The 20,339-nt window shown below is 55.6% G+C and overlaps 1 protein-coding gene across 3 annotated transcripts in view; it reads left to right on the top strand.

Moving 5' to 3' along the window:
* The first annotated feature begins 1,357 nt into the window (after positions 1-1,357).
* The window catches only part of LOC140427649 (lysozyme C-2-like), a 40,974-nt gene continuing 21,992 nt past the window's right edge, over positions 1,358-20,339 (top strand). Inside the window, exons 1-2 of one of the 3 annotated variants that reach the window (XM_072513099.1) lie at positions 1,358-1,511; positions 5,115-5,323. In XM_072513099.1, coding sequence (XP_072369200.1) covers positions 5,170-5,323 — 154 coding nt within the window. In that variant the 5' untranslated portion in view covers positions 1,358-1,511; positions 5,115-5,169. Of the gene's footprint in view, positions 1,512-1,646; positions 1,666-2,831; positions 2,995-5,114; positions 5,324-20,339 lie in introns of those variants that run through there. The other 2 variants (XM_072513100.1, XM_072513098.1) reach the window with 2 other exon arrangements.

Genomic DNA, 20,339 nt, shown 5'->3' with positions numbered 1-20,339 from the left:
TCCTAATTATTTGCTGTGCCTGTTTACTAGCCATCTTCAAATCTTTCATCAATGTCCTTCCTCTATCACAAAGTCAGAAGTGGGGATGTTTGCTGATCGTAGCACAATATTCAGCACCAGTTGTGGCTCCTCAGATAATGTCCGTGTCCATATGCAGTCAGTCACTCCCTCACAGTCACTTGGCCACTCAAAGGTGGGCTGTTGGCTGCGAGGTGCCGCGCAAGTCCCCGCTCGAGCCCTGGAATGGTCGTGAGGCGTAAAAGTTCAGGGCTGCGCTGACCTTGACGGTCAACGGGAGCGGATATCCTCCTTCTCCAAGTGGCGGCAAGTCCTCGACATGGCGCAGGTGCCGCACCATCCCCTTGTTGAGGCGGAGCCTCCTGTGGTACACGCTGTCAGTTATCTGCTCGAAGGAATAGCGACGCTTGTACACCTTGGCCCGTTGCAGGCCTCCCCCTTTGGGTCCTGCCATGGCCTGTTAGGTGGCCGGGTTTGCAGGGTGTGTGCGGGGGTGGGGGGGGGGGCAGCACGTGGGCCACCGTCTCAAGCCTCTGTCGATGCTGCATCTGCCACTGCCTTCTCTGGCGTCTGGCCGCCTGGCCTGCCAACAGCACCTCTAGGCAGGTATTGCTGGGTCCACAATATCATCCATACCGTTAAATATCTGTTAGGAATTGGAGAGTGTGTGAGATTGACACCCAGTGATGACTTCCACGCTGGGACCCTCCAGTCCTCCCATTGCCCCCGCCCCCCACTCCCCGGGAAGCCCTGCCCTTGCATCCCTGGCCGCAGCGAGGGCCCGTGCTCACCGGATCCCACACCCCAGACACCCGCATGTTACGCTACCTGGACTGGGTGCAGGTCCCCTCCCCCGGTGCACTCACCTACCCTCCGGTCATAGCAATGTCCCCGGTGCAGGGAGCCAGCCAGTCCTCTGATGGAGCGAGCTGCCGCTCACAATCGGCTGGGTGGACCTCTGCCCAATCGTTGATGGGCGATTCATCACCTCTGCTCGACCCGTTTGCCGACGACTAGCTCTGTAACGAGTGTTTCAGTCTTTCTAGCATCTATGACCACATCATGACCCTCAGAACATGTACCGTATGGAATGGATATCAAGTATATCTCTGGACATGGAGCCGAATTTTCCAACCCTTCCCGGTGGGGCGTCTTCCAGTCCCGCTGATGGTCACCGCAACGGCAGAGGGTGCAGGCCATTTAAAGCCCTGTAGACATCGGTTTGTGAGGATTTCTTTGAACCAGTTCACCGAAACATTCCTGGGGTTTATCATTGACAACTGTTCTCTATTTGGTCATTGCAACAAAAAAAACACTGAGTTAAAAGAGTCAAACATTAACCCTCAGCTTGTGGGGTCGAAGAAAATTGGCCATTTGCAGTAATGGGACATGGGGAGAATTGAGAAATGTTTGACGTGTCACTGATGTTGACATTATTTCAAACCCGACGACTTCTCAATGGTTCCCGGCTCTGAACACTGGACTGGCAAAAGGCAAGTAATTATAGTGTTGCATTGTCTCATCACATACTGGGCAGATTCGGAGGGAATTTGCTTCAATGCTGTTGCATTGAAACTTGCAGCAAAGCTGCCAGCTTCGGTGAAGCAAATGTTACAGCGAATGTTTCTCCTCATCCGTCACTTCCAGGTACAGTAAAATGTGCTGGAATCTCTCTGTATTCGTGAAGCTAATCCACCAAACCCTCCAAAATATTTCATAGCATTTACAGTGCAGAAGGAGGCCATTCGGCCCATCGAGTCTGCACCGGCTCTTGGAAAAAGCAACCTACTTAAGCCCACGCCTCCACCCAATCCCGTAACCCAGCAAACCCACCTAACCTAAGGGCAATTTAGCATACCCAATCCACCTAACCTGCACAGCTTTGGTCTGTGGGAGGAAACCGGAGGAAACCCACACAGACACGGGGAGAACGTGCAGACTCCACACAGACAGTGATCCAAGCAGTGAATCAATCGAGGGACCCCGGAGCTGTGAAGCAACAGTGCTAACCACTGTGCTACTGTGCCGCCGTAACCATGACAAACCTTCCAAAATAGGGAAGGGGAATGGGCCTAGATAGGGTGCTCTTTCGGAGGGTTGGTGCAGTGTCAATGGGCTGAATGGTCTCCTTCTGCACTGTATGGATTCTATAATTCTATGAACATTATCTAATATGCTTCAATAGGCAGAGGTCCTTAGCTGGAGATGTTTCTGTTTAAGAACTACAGTACGGTAAAGAGAATAGGCACTGCTGTATTTATTATCTAATATTTCACTGGTTAGCAACACATGATGCTACAGTAATATTTAAATTGTGAGTAGTTAGAGCTGGGACATGATATTCTATCTTGAGCAGGATATTGAGTTAATGATAAGATGTAGAACATTGAGGGCTCAGACATTATGTTTTGTCCTGTAGCTTGAAGATCTGGCACACTGCGTGTACTCTTTAGTCTGTCTCCAACACATGACTTTCCACAAATTCCCACCCCCACCGCCCCCATCAACACAACCCTGCACCAGACTCCAGACTCCATCAGGGGCTGGTTTAGCTCACTGGGCTAAATCGCTGGCTTTGGAAGCAGACCAAGGCAGGCCAGCAGCACGGTTCAATTCCCGTACCAGCCTCCCCAAACAGGCGCCGGAATGTGGCGACTAGGGGCTTTTCCCAGTAACTTCATTGGAAGCCTACTTGTGACAAGTGATTTTCATTTCCCTCCCAGGATGGAAAGCGTCGCCAACACTAGAGATCAGACAGTGGAAGTGTCCCATTGGCTGATGCCGGCAGTGGGGGAGGAACATGCCATTGGCTGTTGTGAGGGGTGTGGGATTGGCGTGGATAATGATCCACTTCCAGGAGTGCATAAAGAAACTGCTCCCATTGGGTTTAAGGTCGGAATCTCTGCCACTCTTTGCCACGGAAACACAGTCTGAAGGGACAAGCTGGTCACCATCCTGATTCCTTCAAACAACACAGTGAGTCAGTGTAATTATCCTCATACTGGGCTGCGGGTTCGAGAAGGGACTCCCCCACGTTGATTGAGGAGTTGTTTTAAAGAACGTGTTGCACGTAGTTGTTTTAAAGAAACCTGCAAATGTCACGAAAACATACAAAATTCTGAAGGGAATTTTGACAGGGTAGATGCTAAAAGATTGTTTCTGTTGATCGGATAATCAGAACATCGGGGTCGCGGTCTCAAGCTAAAGAGCTGATCCTTTGGGAATGAGATGAGGAGAAATTGCTTCACACAAACTGCTGTGAATCTTTGGAATTCTCAACTCCAGAGGCTTGTGGCTGCTTCTTTACTGAATATATTTCAGGCTGGGTGATGCACGATCAATTAAACTTGAAGACTAGGTTGTATCATAACTGAAGGCTTTAATAGACTAGATCTGTTCCCCAGCAGCTTCGGTACAGAATGAGGGCCTCTCGGGTACTGCAATACCTGATACTAGCACATTCACCCCCTGTTAAAAAAAGAGTCCGGCGGGGGTGGTGGCCAGTGGTTACAAATGCATTGAACATGGTATGATCAGATATGGAGGTACCGTGAGTATTTACAAGTGTGGAAGATATATACAGTCAGTATTCATGTACAGTTGCAGTTACAGTGTAGCAATCAGTCGGTCGGGTGGCCTGGTCGTCCTCCTGGATCGTCTGAGCCTCTGTGGTGGTTCTGGTGGGGGTCCGGGCATCTGCGACTCCGGGAGCGTGGCTTCGTCGTCCATGGCAGCTTTGTCACCCCTAGACGGCGCTGGTGGGGCAAACGGTTGACACGAGAGGGGGGCGCCTGTAGGGGGCGTCGGTGGGTGGTATGGCCTAGGTAGGAGCGGCAGGAGGACCGACCCCCCAGTGAGGTGCTGTGGGGCGGGAGGGGGTGGGGGTAATGGTTCGGGTGCGCGTGTGGTTCCGGCGGGCACCAGGTCCCGGAGGGAGACTGTATCTTGCCGGCCGTCGGGGAACGGCACGTAGGCGTACTGGGGGTTAGCGTGCAGCAGGTGGACCCTCTCCACCAACGGGTCCGACTTGTGCGCCCAAACTTGCTTCCAAAGCAGGATGGGTCCGGGTGTCGCTAGCCAGGTTGGGAGCGAGGTCCCGGAGGATGACCTCCTGGGGAAGACAAGGAGACGTTCATGAGGTGTCTGATTGGTAGTTGTACAGAGCAGTGACCGAATGGCGTGGAGGGCCTCCGGGAGGACATCCTGCCAGCGGGAGACAGGGAAAGTCCTGGACCACAGGGCCAGTAGCACGGTCTTCCAGACAGTTCCGTTCTCCCTCTCTACCTGCCCGTTTCCCCGGGGGTTGTAACTGGTCGTCCTGCTTGAGGCAATGCCCTTGCTGAGCAGGAATTGACGCAGTTCGTCGCTCATAAAGGAGGACCCCCTATCACTGTGTATGTACCTGCTACGAAGGCATCCCGGATTAGATGTTCCGTGTGCTCGCTGCCCGAAACTTGCGGGCAGCCACAGTTTCTGCCCAGCACCAGTAGCGCACGGTAGAACTCCTCCAGCGATTCCCCGGGGCTTTGCCGTCTAGTTGCAAGCAGGTGACGTGCGTAGACCTGGTTTACAGGGCGTATATAATGTCCCTTTTACAGTTCGATCGCATCATCATAGTCCCCCGCTTCCTCGATGAGGGAGAAGATTCCAGGGCTTACTCTCGAGTGCAGGAGATGCAGTTTCTGTTCTCCTGAGGGGGCGCCTCCGGCCGTCTCGAGGTAGCCTTGAAAGCACGCCAGTCAGTGCTTAAATATCGCCGCCGAGTTCTCCGCGTGGGGGCTGAGTTGTAGGCACTCCGGTGTGATTCGGAGATCCATCCTTCCAGCTCAAGAGTAGTCTATTAAATTGATGCACGATCAATTAGACTCGAAGACGAGGTTGTAACATAACTGAAGGCTTTAATAGACTAGAACTGTTCCCCAGCAGCTTCGGTACAGAATGAGGGCTGCTGGGACGGCACCTGTTCTTATACCCCGCCTGTCAGAGGGGGGTGGGGGGGGGGGGTGGGGTTGGGGGGGGGTGGGGGGGAATTATTGTTAAACGAGTGGGACACCAGGTCATTCGAAAAGCATTTTCTTCCCTGTGTTCTATTCCAGATTCACCTTTGAGGAACTTTGTGAGCTGGACACAGTATTCCTGTAAAAGTGCGGAATGGACTCCAGACTCCAGTCTGTGCCAATGAAAACTCTCCTGGTTCTCAGTCTCCTGCTTCAGGCCACAAGTGGCACAGTCTACAAAAAATGTGAACTTGCCCGGATTTTCAAGGGCAGTGCATTAAATAACCATTACAACAGCTTGGCACATTGTGAGTCTGACCACATCAGTTCTATAATCATAGCCGAGTGCTTGACCTCACTGCTTCCCACAATGGTGACAATTTAAGGTCACAGGCTCCTGACAGTGGATTAGAGAGTAAATGCAGTGTGTGGTGTCGGACTGGGCTGTGCAGACCATAAAGGCCACAGTTTCAGAACATTCACTGTCAGCTTGGGTCCGGTGACCGAACGGTATCCCAGGAAAGGTGAGGGGGGGGGGGGGGGGGGGGGCGGGGAATAGAGGAAATGTGCTGGAAACAGACTTACTTTTCTCCCGATCTGTGCAATTCCCGGGCTTAGAGATTTATAGGAATGTGGGAATGTTATGCCCCAGCCCTGGGGAAAGGGCAGACACAGTGTGGACACATACTGTGTGAACAGGAACAGTGTGGCACAGGTACAGTGTGGACAGGCACAGGGGTGCACAGGCACAGTGGGGCACGAGCACAGTGGGGCACAGGCACAGTGTGGACAGGCACAGTGTGGACAGGCACAGTGGGGCACAGGCACAGTGGGGCACAGGCACAGTGGGGCACCGGCACAGTGTGGACAGGCACAGTGTGGACAGGCACAGTGTGGACAGGCACATTGTGGACAGGTACAGTGTGGACAGGCACAGTGTGGACAGGCACAGTGTCGACAGGCACAGTGTGGACAGGTACAGTGTGGACAGGCACAGTGTGGACAGGTACAGTGTGGACAGGCACAGTGTGGACAGGCACAGTGTGGACAGGCACAGTGTGCACAGGCACAGTGTGGACAGGTACAGTGTGGACAGGCACAGTGTGGACAGGCACAGTGTGGACAGGTACAGTGTGGACAGGCACAGTGGGGCACAGGTACAGTGTGGACAATTACAGTGTGGACAGGCACAGTGTGGACAGGCACAGTGTGGCACAGACACAGTGGGGCACCGGCACAGTGGGGCACCGGGACAGTGGGGCACAGGCACAGTGTGGACAGGCACAGTGTGGACAGGCACAGTGTTGACAGGTACAGTGTGGACAGGCACAGTGTGGACAGGGACAGTGTGGACAGGCACAGTGTGGACAATTACAGTGTGGACAGGCACAGTGTGGACAGGCACAGTGTGGCACAGACACAGTGGGGCACCGGCACAGTGGGGCACCGGGGCAGTGGGGCACAGGCACAGTGTGGACAGGCACAGTGTGGACAGGCAAAGTGTGGACAGGCACAGTGTGGACAGGTACAGTGTGGACAGGCACAATGTGGACTGGGACAGTGTGGACAGGCACAGTGGGGCACTGGTACAGTGGGGCACAGGCACAGTGTGGAAAGGGACAGTGTGGCACAGGCACAGTGTGGACAGGCACAGAGGGGCACAAGTACAGTGTGGCACAGGCACAGTGGGGCACAGGCACAGTGTGGACAGGCACAGTGTGGACAGGCACAGTGTGGCACCGGTACAGTGTGGCACAGGCACAGTGTGGCACAGGTACAGTGTGGACAGGTACAGTGGGGCACAGGCACAGTATGGACAGGCACAGAGTGGCACAGGTACAGTGTGGACAGGTGCAGTGGGGCACAGGCACAGTTTGGACTGGCACAGTGGGGCACCGGCACATTGCTAACAGGCACAGTGTGGCACAGGCACAGTGGGGCACAGGCACAGTATGGACAGGTACAGTGTGGACAGGCACAGTGTGGACAGGCAAAGTGTGGACAGGCACAGTGTGGACAGGTACAGTGTGGACAGGCACAATGTGGACTGGGACAGTGTGGACAGGCACAGTGGGGCACTGGTACAGTGGGGCACAGGCACAGTGTGGAAAGGGACAGTGTGGCACAGGCACAGTGTGGACAGGCACAGAGGGGCACAAGTACAGTGTGGCACAGGCACAGTGGGGCACAGGCACAGTGTGGACAGGCACAGTGTGGACAGGCACAGTGTGGCACCGGTACAGTGTGGCACAGGCACAGTGTGGCACAGGTACAGTGTGGACAGGTACAGTGGGGCACAGGCACAGTATGGACAGGCACAGAGTGGCACAGGTACAGTGTGGACAGGTGCAGTGGGGCACAGGCACAGTTTGGACTGGCACAGTGGGGCACCGGCACAGTGCTAACAGGCACAGTGTGGCACAGGCACAGTGGGGCACAGGCACAGTATGGACAGGTACAGTGTGGACAGGTACAGTGTGGACAGGAACAGTGGGGCACAGGCACAGTGTGGACAGGTACAGTGTGGACAGGTACAGTGTGGACAGGTACAGTGTCGCACAGGCACAGTGTCGCACAGGTACAGTGTGAACAGGTACAGTATGGACAGGTGCAGTGTGGCACAGGTACAGTGTGGACAGGTACAGAGTGGACAGGCACAGTGTGGCACAGGTACAGTGTGGCACAGGTACAGTGTGGGCAGGAAAAGTGTGGACAGGTACAGTGTGGACAGGTACAGTGTGGACAGCTACTGTGTGGACAGGAACAGTGTGGACAGGAACAGTGGGGCACAGGCACAGTGTGGACTGGTACAGTGTGGACAGGTACAGTGTGGACAGGTACAGTGTGGACAGGAACAGTGGGGCACAGGCACAATGTGGACAGGTACAGTGTGGACAGGTACAGTGTGGACAGGTACAGTGTCGCACAGGTACAGTGTCGCACAGGTACAGTGTGAACAGGTACAGTATGGATAGGCACAGTGTGGCACAGGTACAGTGTGGACAGGTACAGAGTGGACAGGCACAGTGTGGCACAGGTACAGTGTGGCACAGGTACAGTGTGGGCAGGAAAAGTGTGGACAGGTACAGTGTGGACCAGTGTGGACAGCTACTGTGTGGACAGGAACAGTGTGGACAGGAACAATGTGGACAAGTACAGTGTGGACAGGTACAGTGTGGACAGGTACAGTGTGGAGAGGTACAGTGTGGACAGGCACAGTGGGGCATAGGTACAGTGTGGACAGGTACAGTGTGGACAGCTACAGTGTGGAGAGGTACAGTGTGGACAGGCACAGTGGGGCACAGGTATAGTGTGGACAGGTACAGTGTGGACAAGCACAGTGTGGACAGGTACAGTGTGGACAGGAAAAGTGTGGACAGGAAAAGTGTGGACAGGTAGAGTGTGGACAGGTAGAGTGTGGACAGGTACAGTGTGGAGAGGTACAATGTGGACAGGTACTGTGTGGACAGGTACAGTGTGGACAGGAAAAGTGTGGACAGGTACAGTGTGGACAGGCACAGTGTGGACAGGTACAGTGTGGACAGGAAAAGTGTGGACAGGTACAGTGTGGACAGGTATAGTGTGGACAGGAAAAGTGTGGACAGGTACAGTGTGGACAGGCACAGTGTGGACAGGTACAGTGTGGACAGGAAAAGTGTGGACAGGTACAGTGTGGAGAGGCACAGTGTGGACAGGTACCGTGTGGACAGGTACCGTGTGGACAGGTACAGTGTGAACAGGCACAGTGTGGACAGGTACCATGTGGACAGGTACAGTGTGGACAGGTACAGTGTGGACAGGTACAGTGTGGACAGGAAAAGTGTGGACAGGTACAGTGTGGACAGGTACAGTGTGGAGAGGCACAGTGTGGACAGGTACCGTGTGGACAGGTACCGTGTGGGCAGGTACAGTGTGGACAGGCACAGTGTGGACAGGCACAGTGTGGACAGGTACAGTGTGGACAGGCACAGTGTCGACAGGCACAGTGTGGACAGGAACTGTGTGGACAGGAAGAGTGGGGCACAGGCACAGTGGGGCACAGGCACAGTGTGGACCGGTACATTGTGGACAGGCACAGTGTGGACAGGAACAGTGTGGACAGGTACAGTGTGGACAGGTAGAGTGTGGACAGGCACCGTGGGGCACAGGTACAGTGTGGAGAGGTACAGTGTGGACAGGTACAGTGTGGACAGGGACAGTGTGGACAGGTACAGTGTGGACAGGTACAGTGTGGCACAGGTACAGTGTGAACAGGCACATTGGGGCACAGGCACAGTGTGGCACTGGCACAGTGTGGACAGGTACAGTGTCGACGGGGACAGTGTGGACGGGCAGAATGTGGCACAGGCACAGCGTGGACAGGTACAGTGTGGGCATGTAGTGTGAACAGGTACAGTGTGGACAGGCACAGTGCGAACTGGTATAGTGTGGACAAGCACAGTGGGGCACAGGTACAGTGTGGACAGGTACAGTGTGGACAAGCACAGTGGGGCACAGGTACAGTGTGGACAGGTACAGTGTGGCCAGGTACAGTGTGGCACAGGTACAGTGTGGACAGGCACAGTGCGGACAGGTACAGTGCGGACAAGCACGGTGGGGCACAGGTACAGTGGGGCACAGGTACAGTGTGGACAGTAACACTGTGCACAGGTACAGTGTGGACCGGTACAATGTGGACAGGTACAGTGTGGACAGGAACAGTGTGGACTGGTACAGTGTGGACAAGCACAGTGGGGCACAGGCACTGTGGGGCGCAGGTACAGTGTGGACAGGAACAGTGTGGACTGGTACAGTGTGGACAGGTACAGTGTGGTCAGGTAGAGTGTGGACAGGCACAGTGTGGCACAGGTACAGTGTGGAGAGGTACAGTGTGGACAGGTACTGTGTGGACAGGAACAGTGTGGACAGGTGCAGTGTGGACAGGTACAGTGTGGGCAGGTAATGTGTGGACAGGTACAGTGTGGACAGGAACAGTGTGGCACAGGTACAGTGTGGACAGGCACAGTGGGGCACAGGCACAGTGTGGCACTGGCACAGTGTGGACAGGTACAGTGTGGATGGGGACAGTGTGGCACAGGCACAGTGTGTACAGGTACAGTGTGGACAGGTACTGTGTGGACAGGTACAGTGTGGACAGGTACAGTTTGGACAAGTACAATGTGGACAGGTACAGTGTGGACTGGCACAGAGCGGACAGGTACAGTGTGGACAAGAACAGTGGGGCACAGGCATTTGGGGCACAGGTACAGTGTGGAGAGGAACAGTGTGGACAGGTACCTTGTGGACAGGTAGAGTGTGGACAGGCACAGTGTGGCACAGGTACAGTGTGGAGAGGTACAGTGTGGACAGGTACAGTGTGGACAGGTACTGTGTGGACAGGAACAGTCTGGACAGGTACAGTGTGGACAGGTACAGTGTGGACAGGTATTGTGAGGACAGGTACAGTGTGGACAGGTACAGTGTGGCACAGGTACAGTGTGGACAGGCACAGTGGGGCACAGGCACAGAGTGGCACTGGCACAGTGTGGACAGGTACAGTGTGGACGGGTACAGTGTGGATGGGTACAGTGTGGCACAGGCACAGTGTGTACAGGTACTGTGTGGACAGGTACAGTGTGGACAGGTACTGTGTGGACAGGTACAGTGTGGACAAGTACAGTGCGGCACAGGTACAGTGTGGAGAGGTACAGTGTGGAGAGGTACAGAGTGGACAGGCACAGTGTGGACAGGTACATTGTGGACAGGCACAGTGCGGACAGGTACAGTGCGGACAGGCACAGTGCGGACAGGCACAGTGGGGCACAGGCACAGTGGGGCACAGGTACAGTGTGGACAGGTACAGTGTGGACAGGCACAGTGGGGCACAGGTACAGTGTGGACAGGTACAGTGTCGACAGGTACAGTGTGGAGAGGTACAGTGTGGACAGGCACAGTGGGGCACAGGTATAGTGTGGACAGGAACAGTCTGGACAGGCACAGTGTGGACAGGTACAGTGTGGACTGGAAAAGTGTGGACAGGTACAGTGTGGACACATACTGTTTGAACAGGAACAGTGTGTCACAGGTACAGTGTGGACAGGCACAGGGGTGCACAGGCACAGTGGGGCACTAGCACAGTGGGGCACAGGCACAGTGTGGACAGGCACAGTGTGGACAGGCACAGTGGGGCAAAGGCACAGTGGGGCACCGGCACAGTGTGGACAGGCACAGTGTGGACAGGCACAGTGGAGCACTGGCACAGTGGGGCACAGGCACAGTGGGTCACCGGCACAGTGTGGACAGGTACAGTGTGGACAGGTACAGTGTGGACAGGCACAGTGTGGACAGGCACAGTGTGGACAGGTACAGTGTGGACAGGTACAGTGTGGACAGGCACAGTGTGGACAGGTACAGTGTGGACAGGCACAGTGTGGACAGGGACAGTGTGGACAGGCACAGTGTGGACAGGGACAGTGTGGACAGGGACAGTGTGGACAGGCACAGTGGGGCTCAGGTACAGTGGGGCACAGGTACAGTGTGGACAATTACAGTGTGGACAGGCACAGTGTGGACAGGCACAGTGTGGACAGGCACAGTGTGGCACAGAAACAGTGGGGCACCAGCACAGTGGGGCACCGGCACAGTGGGGCACAGGCACAGTGTGGACAGGCACAGTGTGGACAGGCACAGTGTGGACAGGCACAGTGTGGACAGGCACAGTGGGGCACTGGTTCAGTGGGGCACAGGCACAGTGTGGAAAGGGACAGTGTGGCACAGGCACAGGGTGGACAGGCACAGTGTGGTCAGGCACAGTGGAGCACAAGTACAGTGTGGCACAGGCACAGTGGGGCACAGGCACAGTGTGGACAGGCACAGTGTGGACAGGCACAGTGTGGACAGGCACAGTGTGGACAGGCACATTGTGGACAGGTACAGTGTGGACAGGCACAGTGTGGACAGGCACAGTGTGGACAGGGACAGTGTGGACAGGCACAGTGTGGACAGGTACAGTGTGGACAGGCACAGTGTGGAAAGGGACAGTGTGGCACAGGCACAGGGTGGACAGGCACAGTGTGGTCAGGCACAGTGGAGCACAAGTACAGTGTGGCACAGGCACAGTGGGGCACAGGCACAGTGTGGCACAGATACAGTGTGGACAGGTGCAGTGGGGCACAGGCACAGTGTGGACAGGCACAGTGTGGCACCGGCTCAGTATGGCACAGGCACAGTGTGGCACAGATACAGTGTGGACAGGTGCAGTGGGGCACAGGCACAGTGTGGACAGGCACAGTGTGGCACCGGCTCAGTATGGCACAGGCACAGTGTGGCACAGGTACAGTGTGGACAGGTGCAGTGGGGCACAGGCACAGTATGGACTGGCACAGTGCGGCACCGGCACAGTGTTAACAGGCACAGTGTGGCACAGGCATAGTGGGGCACAGGCACAGTGTGGACAGGTACAGTGTGGACAGGTACAGTGTGGACAGGTACAGTGTGGACAGGAATAGTGGGGCACAGGCACAGTGTGGACAGGTACAGTGTGGACAGGTACAGTGTAGCACAGGCACAGTGTCGCACAGGTACAGTGTGAACAGGTACAGTATGGACAGGCACAGTGCGGCACAGGTACAGTGTGGACAGGTACAGAGTGGACAGGCACAGTGTGGCACAGGTACAGTGTGGCACAGGTACAGTGTGGGCAGGAACAGTGTGGACAGGTACAGTGTGGACAGGTACAGTGTGGACACGTACTGTGTGGACAGGAACAGTGTGGACAGGAACAATGTGGACAAGTACAGTGTGGATAGGTACAGTGTGGACAGGTACAGTGTGGAGAGGTACAGTGTGGACAGGCACAGTGGGGCACAGGTACAGTGTGGACAGGTACAGTGTGGACAGGTACAGTGTGGACAGGCACAGTGGGGCACAGGTATAGTGTGGACAGGTACAGTGTGGACAAGCACAGTGTGGACAGGTTCCGTGTGGACAGGAAAAGTGTGGACAGGTACAGTGTGGACAGGTACAGTGTGGACAGGTACAGTGTGTAGAGGTACAATGTGGACAGGTACTGTGTGGACAGGTACAGTGTGGACAGGAAAAGTGTGGACAGGTACAGTGTGGACAGGCACAGTGTGGACAGGTACAGTGTGGACAGGCACAGTGTCGACAGGCACAGTGTGGACAGGAACTGTGTGGACAGGAACAGTGGGGCACAGGCACAGTGGGGCACAGGCACAGTGTGGACCGGTACATTGTGGACAGGTACAGTGTGGACAGGAACAGTGTGGACAGGTGCAGTGGGGCACAGGCACAGTGTGGACAGGCACAGTGTGGCACCGGCTCAGTATGGCACAGGCACAGTGTGGCACAGGTACAGTGTGGACAGGTGCAGTGGGGCACAGGCACAGTATGGACTGGCACAGTGCGGCACCGGCACAGTGTTAACAGGCACAGTGTGGCACAGGCATAGTGGGGCACAGGCACAGTGTGGACAGGTACAGTGTGGAGAGGCACAGGGTGGACAGGTACCGTGTGGACGGGTACCGTGTGGACAGGTACAGTGTGGACAGGCACAGTGTGGACAGGTACCGTGTGGACAGGTACAGTGTGGACAGGCACAGTGTCGACAGGCACAGTGTGGACAGGAACTGTGTGGACAGGAACAGTGGGGCACAGGCACAGTGGGGCACAGGCACAGTGTGGACCGGTACATTGTGGACAGGTACAGTGTGGACAGGAACAGTGTGGACAGGTGCAGTGGGGCACAGGCACAGTGTGGACAGGCACAGTGTGGCACCGGCTCAGTATGGCACAGGCACAGTGTGGCACAGGTACAGTGTGGACAGGTGCAGTGGGGCACAGGCACAGTATGGACTGGCACAGTGCGGCACCGGCACAGTGTTAACAGGCACAGTGTGGCACAGGCATAGTGGGGCACAGGCACAGTGTGGACAGGTACAGTGTGGACAGGTACAGTGTGGACAGGAATAGTGGGGCACAGGCACAGTGTGGACAGGTACAGTGTGGACAGGTACAGTGTAGCACAGGCACAGTGTCGCACAGGTACAGTGTGAACAGGTACAGTATGGACAGGCACAGTGCGGCACAGGTACAGTGTGGACAGGTACAGAGTGGACAGGCACAGTGTGGCACAGGTACAGTGTGGCACAGGTACAGTGTGGGCAGGAACAGTGTGGACAGGTACAGTGTGGACAGGTACAGTGTGGACACGTACTGTGTGGACAGGAACAGTGTGGTCAGGAACAATGTGGACAAGTACAGTGTGGATAGGTACAGTGTGGACAGGCACAGTGTGGAGAGGTACAGTGTGGACAGGCACAGTGGGGCACAGGTACAGTGTGGACAGGTACAGTGTGGACAGGTACAGTGTGGAGAGGTACAGTGTGGACAGGCACAGTGGGGCACAGGTATAGTGTGGACAGGTACAGTGTGGACAAGCACAGTGTGGACAGGTCCAGTGTGGACAGGAAAAGTGTGGACAGGTACAGTGTGGACAGGTACAGTGTGGACAGGTACATTGTGGAGAGGTACAATGTGGACAGGTACTGTGTGGACAGGTACAGTGTGGACAGGAAAAGTGTGGACAGGTACAGTGTGGACAGGTACAGTGTGGACAGGAAAAGTGTGGACAGGTACAGTGTGGAGAGGCACAGGGTGGACAGGTACCGTGTGGACAGGTACCGTGTGGACAGGTACAGTGTGGAAGGCACAGTGTGGACAGGTACCGTGTGGACAGGTACAGTGTGGACAGGCACAGTGTCGACAGGCACAGTGTGGACAGGAACTGTGTGGACAGGAACAGTGGGGCACAGGCACAGTGGGGCACAGGCACAGTGTGGACCGGTACATTGTGGACAGGTACAGTGTGGACAGGAACAGTGTGGACAGGTACAGTATGGACAGGTAGAGTGTGGACAGGCACAGTGGGGCACAGGTACAGTGTGGAGAGGTACAGTGTGGCACAGGTACAGTGTGGACAGGCACATTGGGGCACAGGCACAGTGTGGCACTGGCCCAGTGTGGACAGGTACAGTGTCGACGGGGACAGTGTGGACCGGCACAGTGTGGCACAGGCACAGTGTGGACAGGTACAGTGTGGGCAGGTAGTGTGAACAGGTACAGTGTGGACAGGCACAGTGCGGACTGGTATAGTGTGGACAAGCACAGTGGGGCACATGTACAGTGTGGACAGGTACAGTGTGGCACAGGTACAGTGTGGACAGGCACAGTGCGTACAGGTACAGTGCGGACAAGCACGCTGGGGCACAGGCACAGTGGGGCACAGGTACAGTGTGGACAGTAACACTGTGCATAGGTACAGTGTGGACCGGTACAATGTGGACAGGTACAGTGTGGACAGGCACAGTACGGACAGGTACAGTGTGGACAAGCACAGTGGGGCACAGGCACTGTGGGGCACAGGTACAGTGTGTACAGGAACAGTGTGGACAGGTACCGTGTGGACAGGTACAGTGTGGTCAGGTAGAGTGTGGACAGGCACAGTGTGGCACAGGTACAGTGTGGAGAGGTACAGTGTGGACAGGTACATTGTGGGCAGGTAATTTCTGGACAGGTACAGTGTGGACAGGAACAGTGTGGCACAGGTACAGTGTGGACAGGCACAGTGGGGCACAGGCACAGTGTGGCATTGGCACAGTGTGGACAGGTACAGTGTGGATGGGGACAGTGTGGCACAGGCACAGTGTGTACAGGTACAGTGTGGACAGGTACGGTGTGGACAGGTACTGTGTGGACAGGTATGGTGTGGACAGGTACAGTTTGGACAGGTACAATGTGGACAGGTACAGTGTGGACAGGCACAGAGCGGACAGCTACAGTGTGGACAAGCACAGTGGGGCACAGGCACTGTGGGGCACAGGTACAGTGTGGACAGGAACAGTGTGGACAGGAACAGTGTGGAAAGGTACCTTGTGGAAAGGTAGAGTTTGGACAGGCACAGTGTGGCACAGGTACAGTGTGGACAGGTACAGTGTGGACAGGTACAGTGTGGACAGGTATTGTGTGGACAGGTACAGTGTGGACAGGAACAGTGTGGACAGGTATTGTGTGGACAGGCACAGTGGGGCACAGGCACAGCGTGGCACTGGCACAGTGTGGACAGGTACAGTGTGGACGGGTACAGTGTGGATGGGTACAGTGTGGCACAGGCACAGTGTGTACAGGTAGAGTGTGGCAGGTACTGTGTGGACAGGTACAGTGTGGACAGGTACAGTGTGGACAGGTACAGTGTGGACAAGTACAGTGCGGCACAGGTACAGTGTGGACAGGTACAGTGTGGAGAGGTACAGAGTGGACAGGCACAGTGTGGACAGGTACAGTGTGGACAGGCACAGTGCGGACAGGCACAGTGGGGCACAGGCACAGAGGGGCACAGGTACAGTGTGGACAGGTACAGTGTGGACAGGCACAGTGGGGCACAGGTACAGTGTGGACAGGTACAGTGTGGACAGGTACAGTGTGGAGAGGTACAGTGTGGACAGGCACAGTGGGGCACAGGTATAGTGTGGACAGGAACAGTGTGGACAGGCACAGTGTGGACAGGTACAGTGTCGACTGGAAAAGTGTAGACAGGTACAGTGTGGACAGGTACAGTGTCGAGAGGTACAATGTGGACAGGTACTGTGTGGAAAGGCACAGTGGGGCACAGGCATTGTGGGGAACCGGCACAGTGTGGCACTGGCAGAGTGTGGACAGGTACAGTGTGGGCAGGTACAGTGTGGAGAGGTACAGTGTGGACAGGTACGGTGTGGACAGCCACTGTGTCGACAGGTACCGTGTGGACAGGCACAGTGTGGACAGGTACCGTGTGGACAGGTACAGTGTGGACAGGCACAGTGACGACAGGCTCAGTGTGGACAGGTACTGTGTGGACAGGAACAGTGAGGCACAGGCACAGTGGGGCACAGGCACAGTGTGGACCGGTACATTGTGGACAGGTACAGTGTGGACAGGAACAGTGTGGACAGGTACAGTGTGGACAGGTAGAATGTGGACAGGCACAGTGGGGCACAGGTACTGTGTGGAGAGGTACAGTGTGGACAGGTACAGTGTGGACAGGGACAGTGTGGACAGGTACAGTGTGGACAGGTACAGTGTGGCACAGGTACCGTGTGGACAGGCACATGGGGGCACAGGCACAGTGTGGCACTGGCACAGTGTGGACAGGTACAGTATGGCACAGGCACAGTGTGGACAGGTACAGTGTGGACAGGCACAGTGTGGACAGGCACAGTGCGGACAGGAATAGTGTGGACAGGAATAGTGTGGACAAGCACAGTGGGGCACAGGTACAGTGTGGACAGGTACAGTGTGGCACAGGTACAGTGTGGACAGGCACAGTGCGGACAGGCACAGTGCAGACAGGTACAGTGCGTATAAGCACGGTGGGGCACAGGCACAGTGGGGCACAGGTACAGTGTGGACAGTAACACTGTGCACAGGTACAGTGTGGATAGGTACAATGTGGGCAGGTACTGTGTGGCCAGGCACAGTACGGACAGGTACAGTGTGGACAAGCACAGTGGGGCACAGGCACTGTGGGGCACAGGTACAGTGTGGACAGGAACAGTGTGGACAGGTACCGTGTGGACAGGTACAGTGTGGTCAGGTAGAGTGTGGAAAGGCACAGTGTGGAACAGGCCCAGTGTGGCACTGGCACAGTGTGGACAGGTACAGTGTGGACAGGTACAGTGTGGATGGGTACAGTGTGGCACAGGCACAGTGTGTACAGGTACAGTGTGGACAGGTACTGTGTGGACAGGTACAGTGTGGACAGGTATGGTGTGGACAGGTACAGTTTGGACAGGTACAATGTGGCAGGTACAGTGTGGACAGGCACAGTGCGGACAGGTACAGTGTGGACAAGCACAGTGGGGCACAGGCACTATGGGGCAGAGGTACAGTGTCGACAGGAACAGTGTGGACAGGCACAGTGTGGCACAGGTACAGTGTGGAGAGGTACAGTGTGGACAGGTACAGTGTGGACAGGTACTTTTTGGACCGGAACAGTGTGGACAGGTACAGTGTGGACAGGTACAGTGTGGACAGGTATTGTGTGGACAGGTACAGTGTGGACAGGAACAGTGTGGCACAGGTACAGTGTGGACAGGCACAGTGGGGCACAGGCACAGTGTGGCACTGGCACAGTTTGGACAGGTACAGTGTGGACGGGTACAGTGTGGACGGGTACAGTGTGGACAGGTACTGTGTGGACAGGTACTGTGTGGACAGGTACAATGTGGACAAGTACAGTGCGGCACAGGTACAGTGTGGACAGGTACAGTGTGGAGAGGTACAGAGTGGACAGGCACAGCGTGGACAGTTACAGTGTGGACAGGCACAGTGCGGACAGGTACAGTGTGGACAGGCACAGTGGGGCACAGGCACAGTGGGGCACATGTACAGTGTGCACAGGTACAGTGTGGACAGGTACTTTGTGGCACAGGTACAGTGTGGACAGGTACAGTGTGGACAGGCACAGTGTGGACAGGCACAATGTGGACTAGCACAGTGTGGACAGGTACAGTGTGGAAAGGTACAGTGTGGCACAGGTACAGTGTGGCACAGGCACAGTGGGGCACAGGTACAATGTGGACAGGAACAATGTGGACAGGTACAGTGTGGCCAGGTACAGTGTGGACAAGTACAGTGTGGAGAGGCACAGTGTGGAGAGGCACAGTGTGGACAGGCACAGTGTGGACAGGTACAGTGTGGACAGGCACAGTGTGGAGAGGCACAGTGTGGACAGGCACAGTGTGGACAGGTACAGTGTGGACAGGTACAGTGTGGACAGGCACAGTGTGGAGAGGCACAGTGTGGACAGGCACAGTGTGGACAGGTACAGTGTGAACAGGTACAGATTGGAGAGGTACAGTGTGGAGAGGTACAGTGTGGAGAGGTACAGTGTGGCACAGGCACAGTGGCGCACAGGTGCAGTGTGGTCAGGCACAGTGTGGACAGGTACAGTGCGGACAGGCACAGTGTGGACAGGCACAGTGTGGACAGGTACATTGTGGACAGGTACTTTGTGGAGAGGTACAGTGTGGCACAGGCACAGTGGTGCACAGGTACAGTGTGGACAGGCACAGTGGGGCACCGGCACAATGTGGACAGGTACAGTGTGGACAGGTACAGTGTGGACAGGCACAGTATGGACAGGTACAATGTGGACATGTACAGTGTGGACAGGTACAGTGTGGACAGTTACTGAGTGGACAGGTACTGTGTAGACAGGTACAGTGTTGACAGGCACAGTGTGGACAGGCACAGTGTTGACAGGTACAGTGTGGACAGGTACAGTGTGGAGAGGTACAGTGTGGAGAGGTACAGTGTGGAGAGGTACAGTGTGGAGGGGTACAGTGTGGACGGGTACAGTGTGGACAGGCACAGTGTGGACAGGCACAGTATGGACAGGTACAATGTGAACAGGTACAGTGTGGACAGGCACAGTGTGGACAGGCACAATGTGGACAGGTACTGTGTGGACAGGCACAGTGTGGAAAGGTACAGTGTGGACAGGCACAGTGTGGAGAGGCACAGTGTGGACAGGTACAGCGTGGACAGGCACAATGTGGACAGGTACTGTGTGGACAGGCACAGTGTGGAAAGGTTCAGTGTGGACAGGCACAGTGTGGACAGGCACAGTGTGGACAGGTACAATGTGGACAGGTACAGTGTGGACAGGTACAGTGTGGACAGTTACTGTGTGGACAGGTACTGTGTGGACAGGTACAGTGTGGACAGGCACAGTGTTGACAGGTACAGTGTGGACAGGTACAATGTGGACAGGCACATTGTGGACAGGTACAGTGTGGACAGGCACAGTGTGAACAGGCACGGTGTGGAGAGGCACAATGTGGACAGGTACATTGTGGACAGGCACAATGTGGACAGGTACTGTGTGGACAGACTCAGTGTGGAAAGGTACAGTGTGGACAGGCACAGTGTGGACAGGCACAGTGTGGACAGGTACAATGTGGACAGGTACAGTGTGGACAGGTACAGTGTGGACAGTTACTGTGTGGACAGGTACTGTGTGGACAGGTACTGTGTGGACAGGCACAGTGTTGACAGGTACAGTGTGGACAGGTACAATGTGGACAGGCACATTGTGGACAGGTACAGTGTGGACAGGCACAGTGTGGACAGGCACGGTGTGGAGAGGCACAATGTGGACAGGTACAGTGTGGACAGGCACAATGTGGACAGGTACTGTGTGGACAGGCACAGTGTGGAAAGGTACAGTGTGGACAGGCACAGTGTGGACAGGTACAATGTGGACAGGTACAGTGTGACCAGACACAG

The sequence above is a fragment of the Scyliorhinus torazame genome, chromosome 8 (assembly GCF_047496885.1).
Source record: "Scyliorhinus torazame isolate Kashiwa2021f chromosome 8, sScyTor2.1, whole genome shotgun sequence".
Lineage (NCBI taxonomy): Eukaryota > Metazoa > Chordata > Chondrichthyes > Carcharhiniformes > Scyliorhinidae > Scyliorhinus > Scyliorhinus torazame.
Note: the sequence above shows the minus strand (reverse complement) of the source record. Positions and strands in the feature narration are given on the sequence as shown.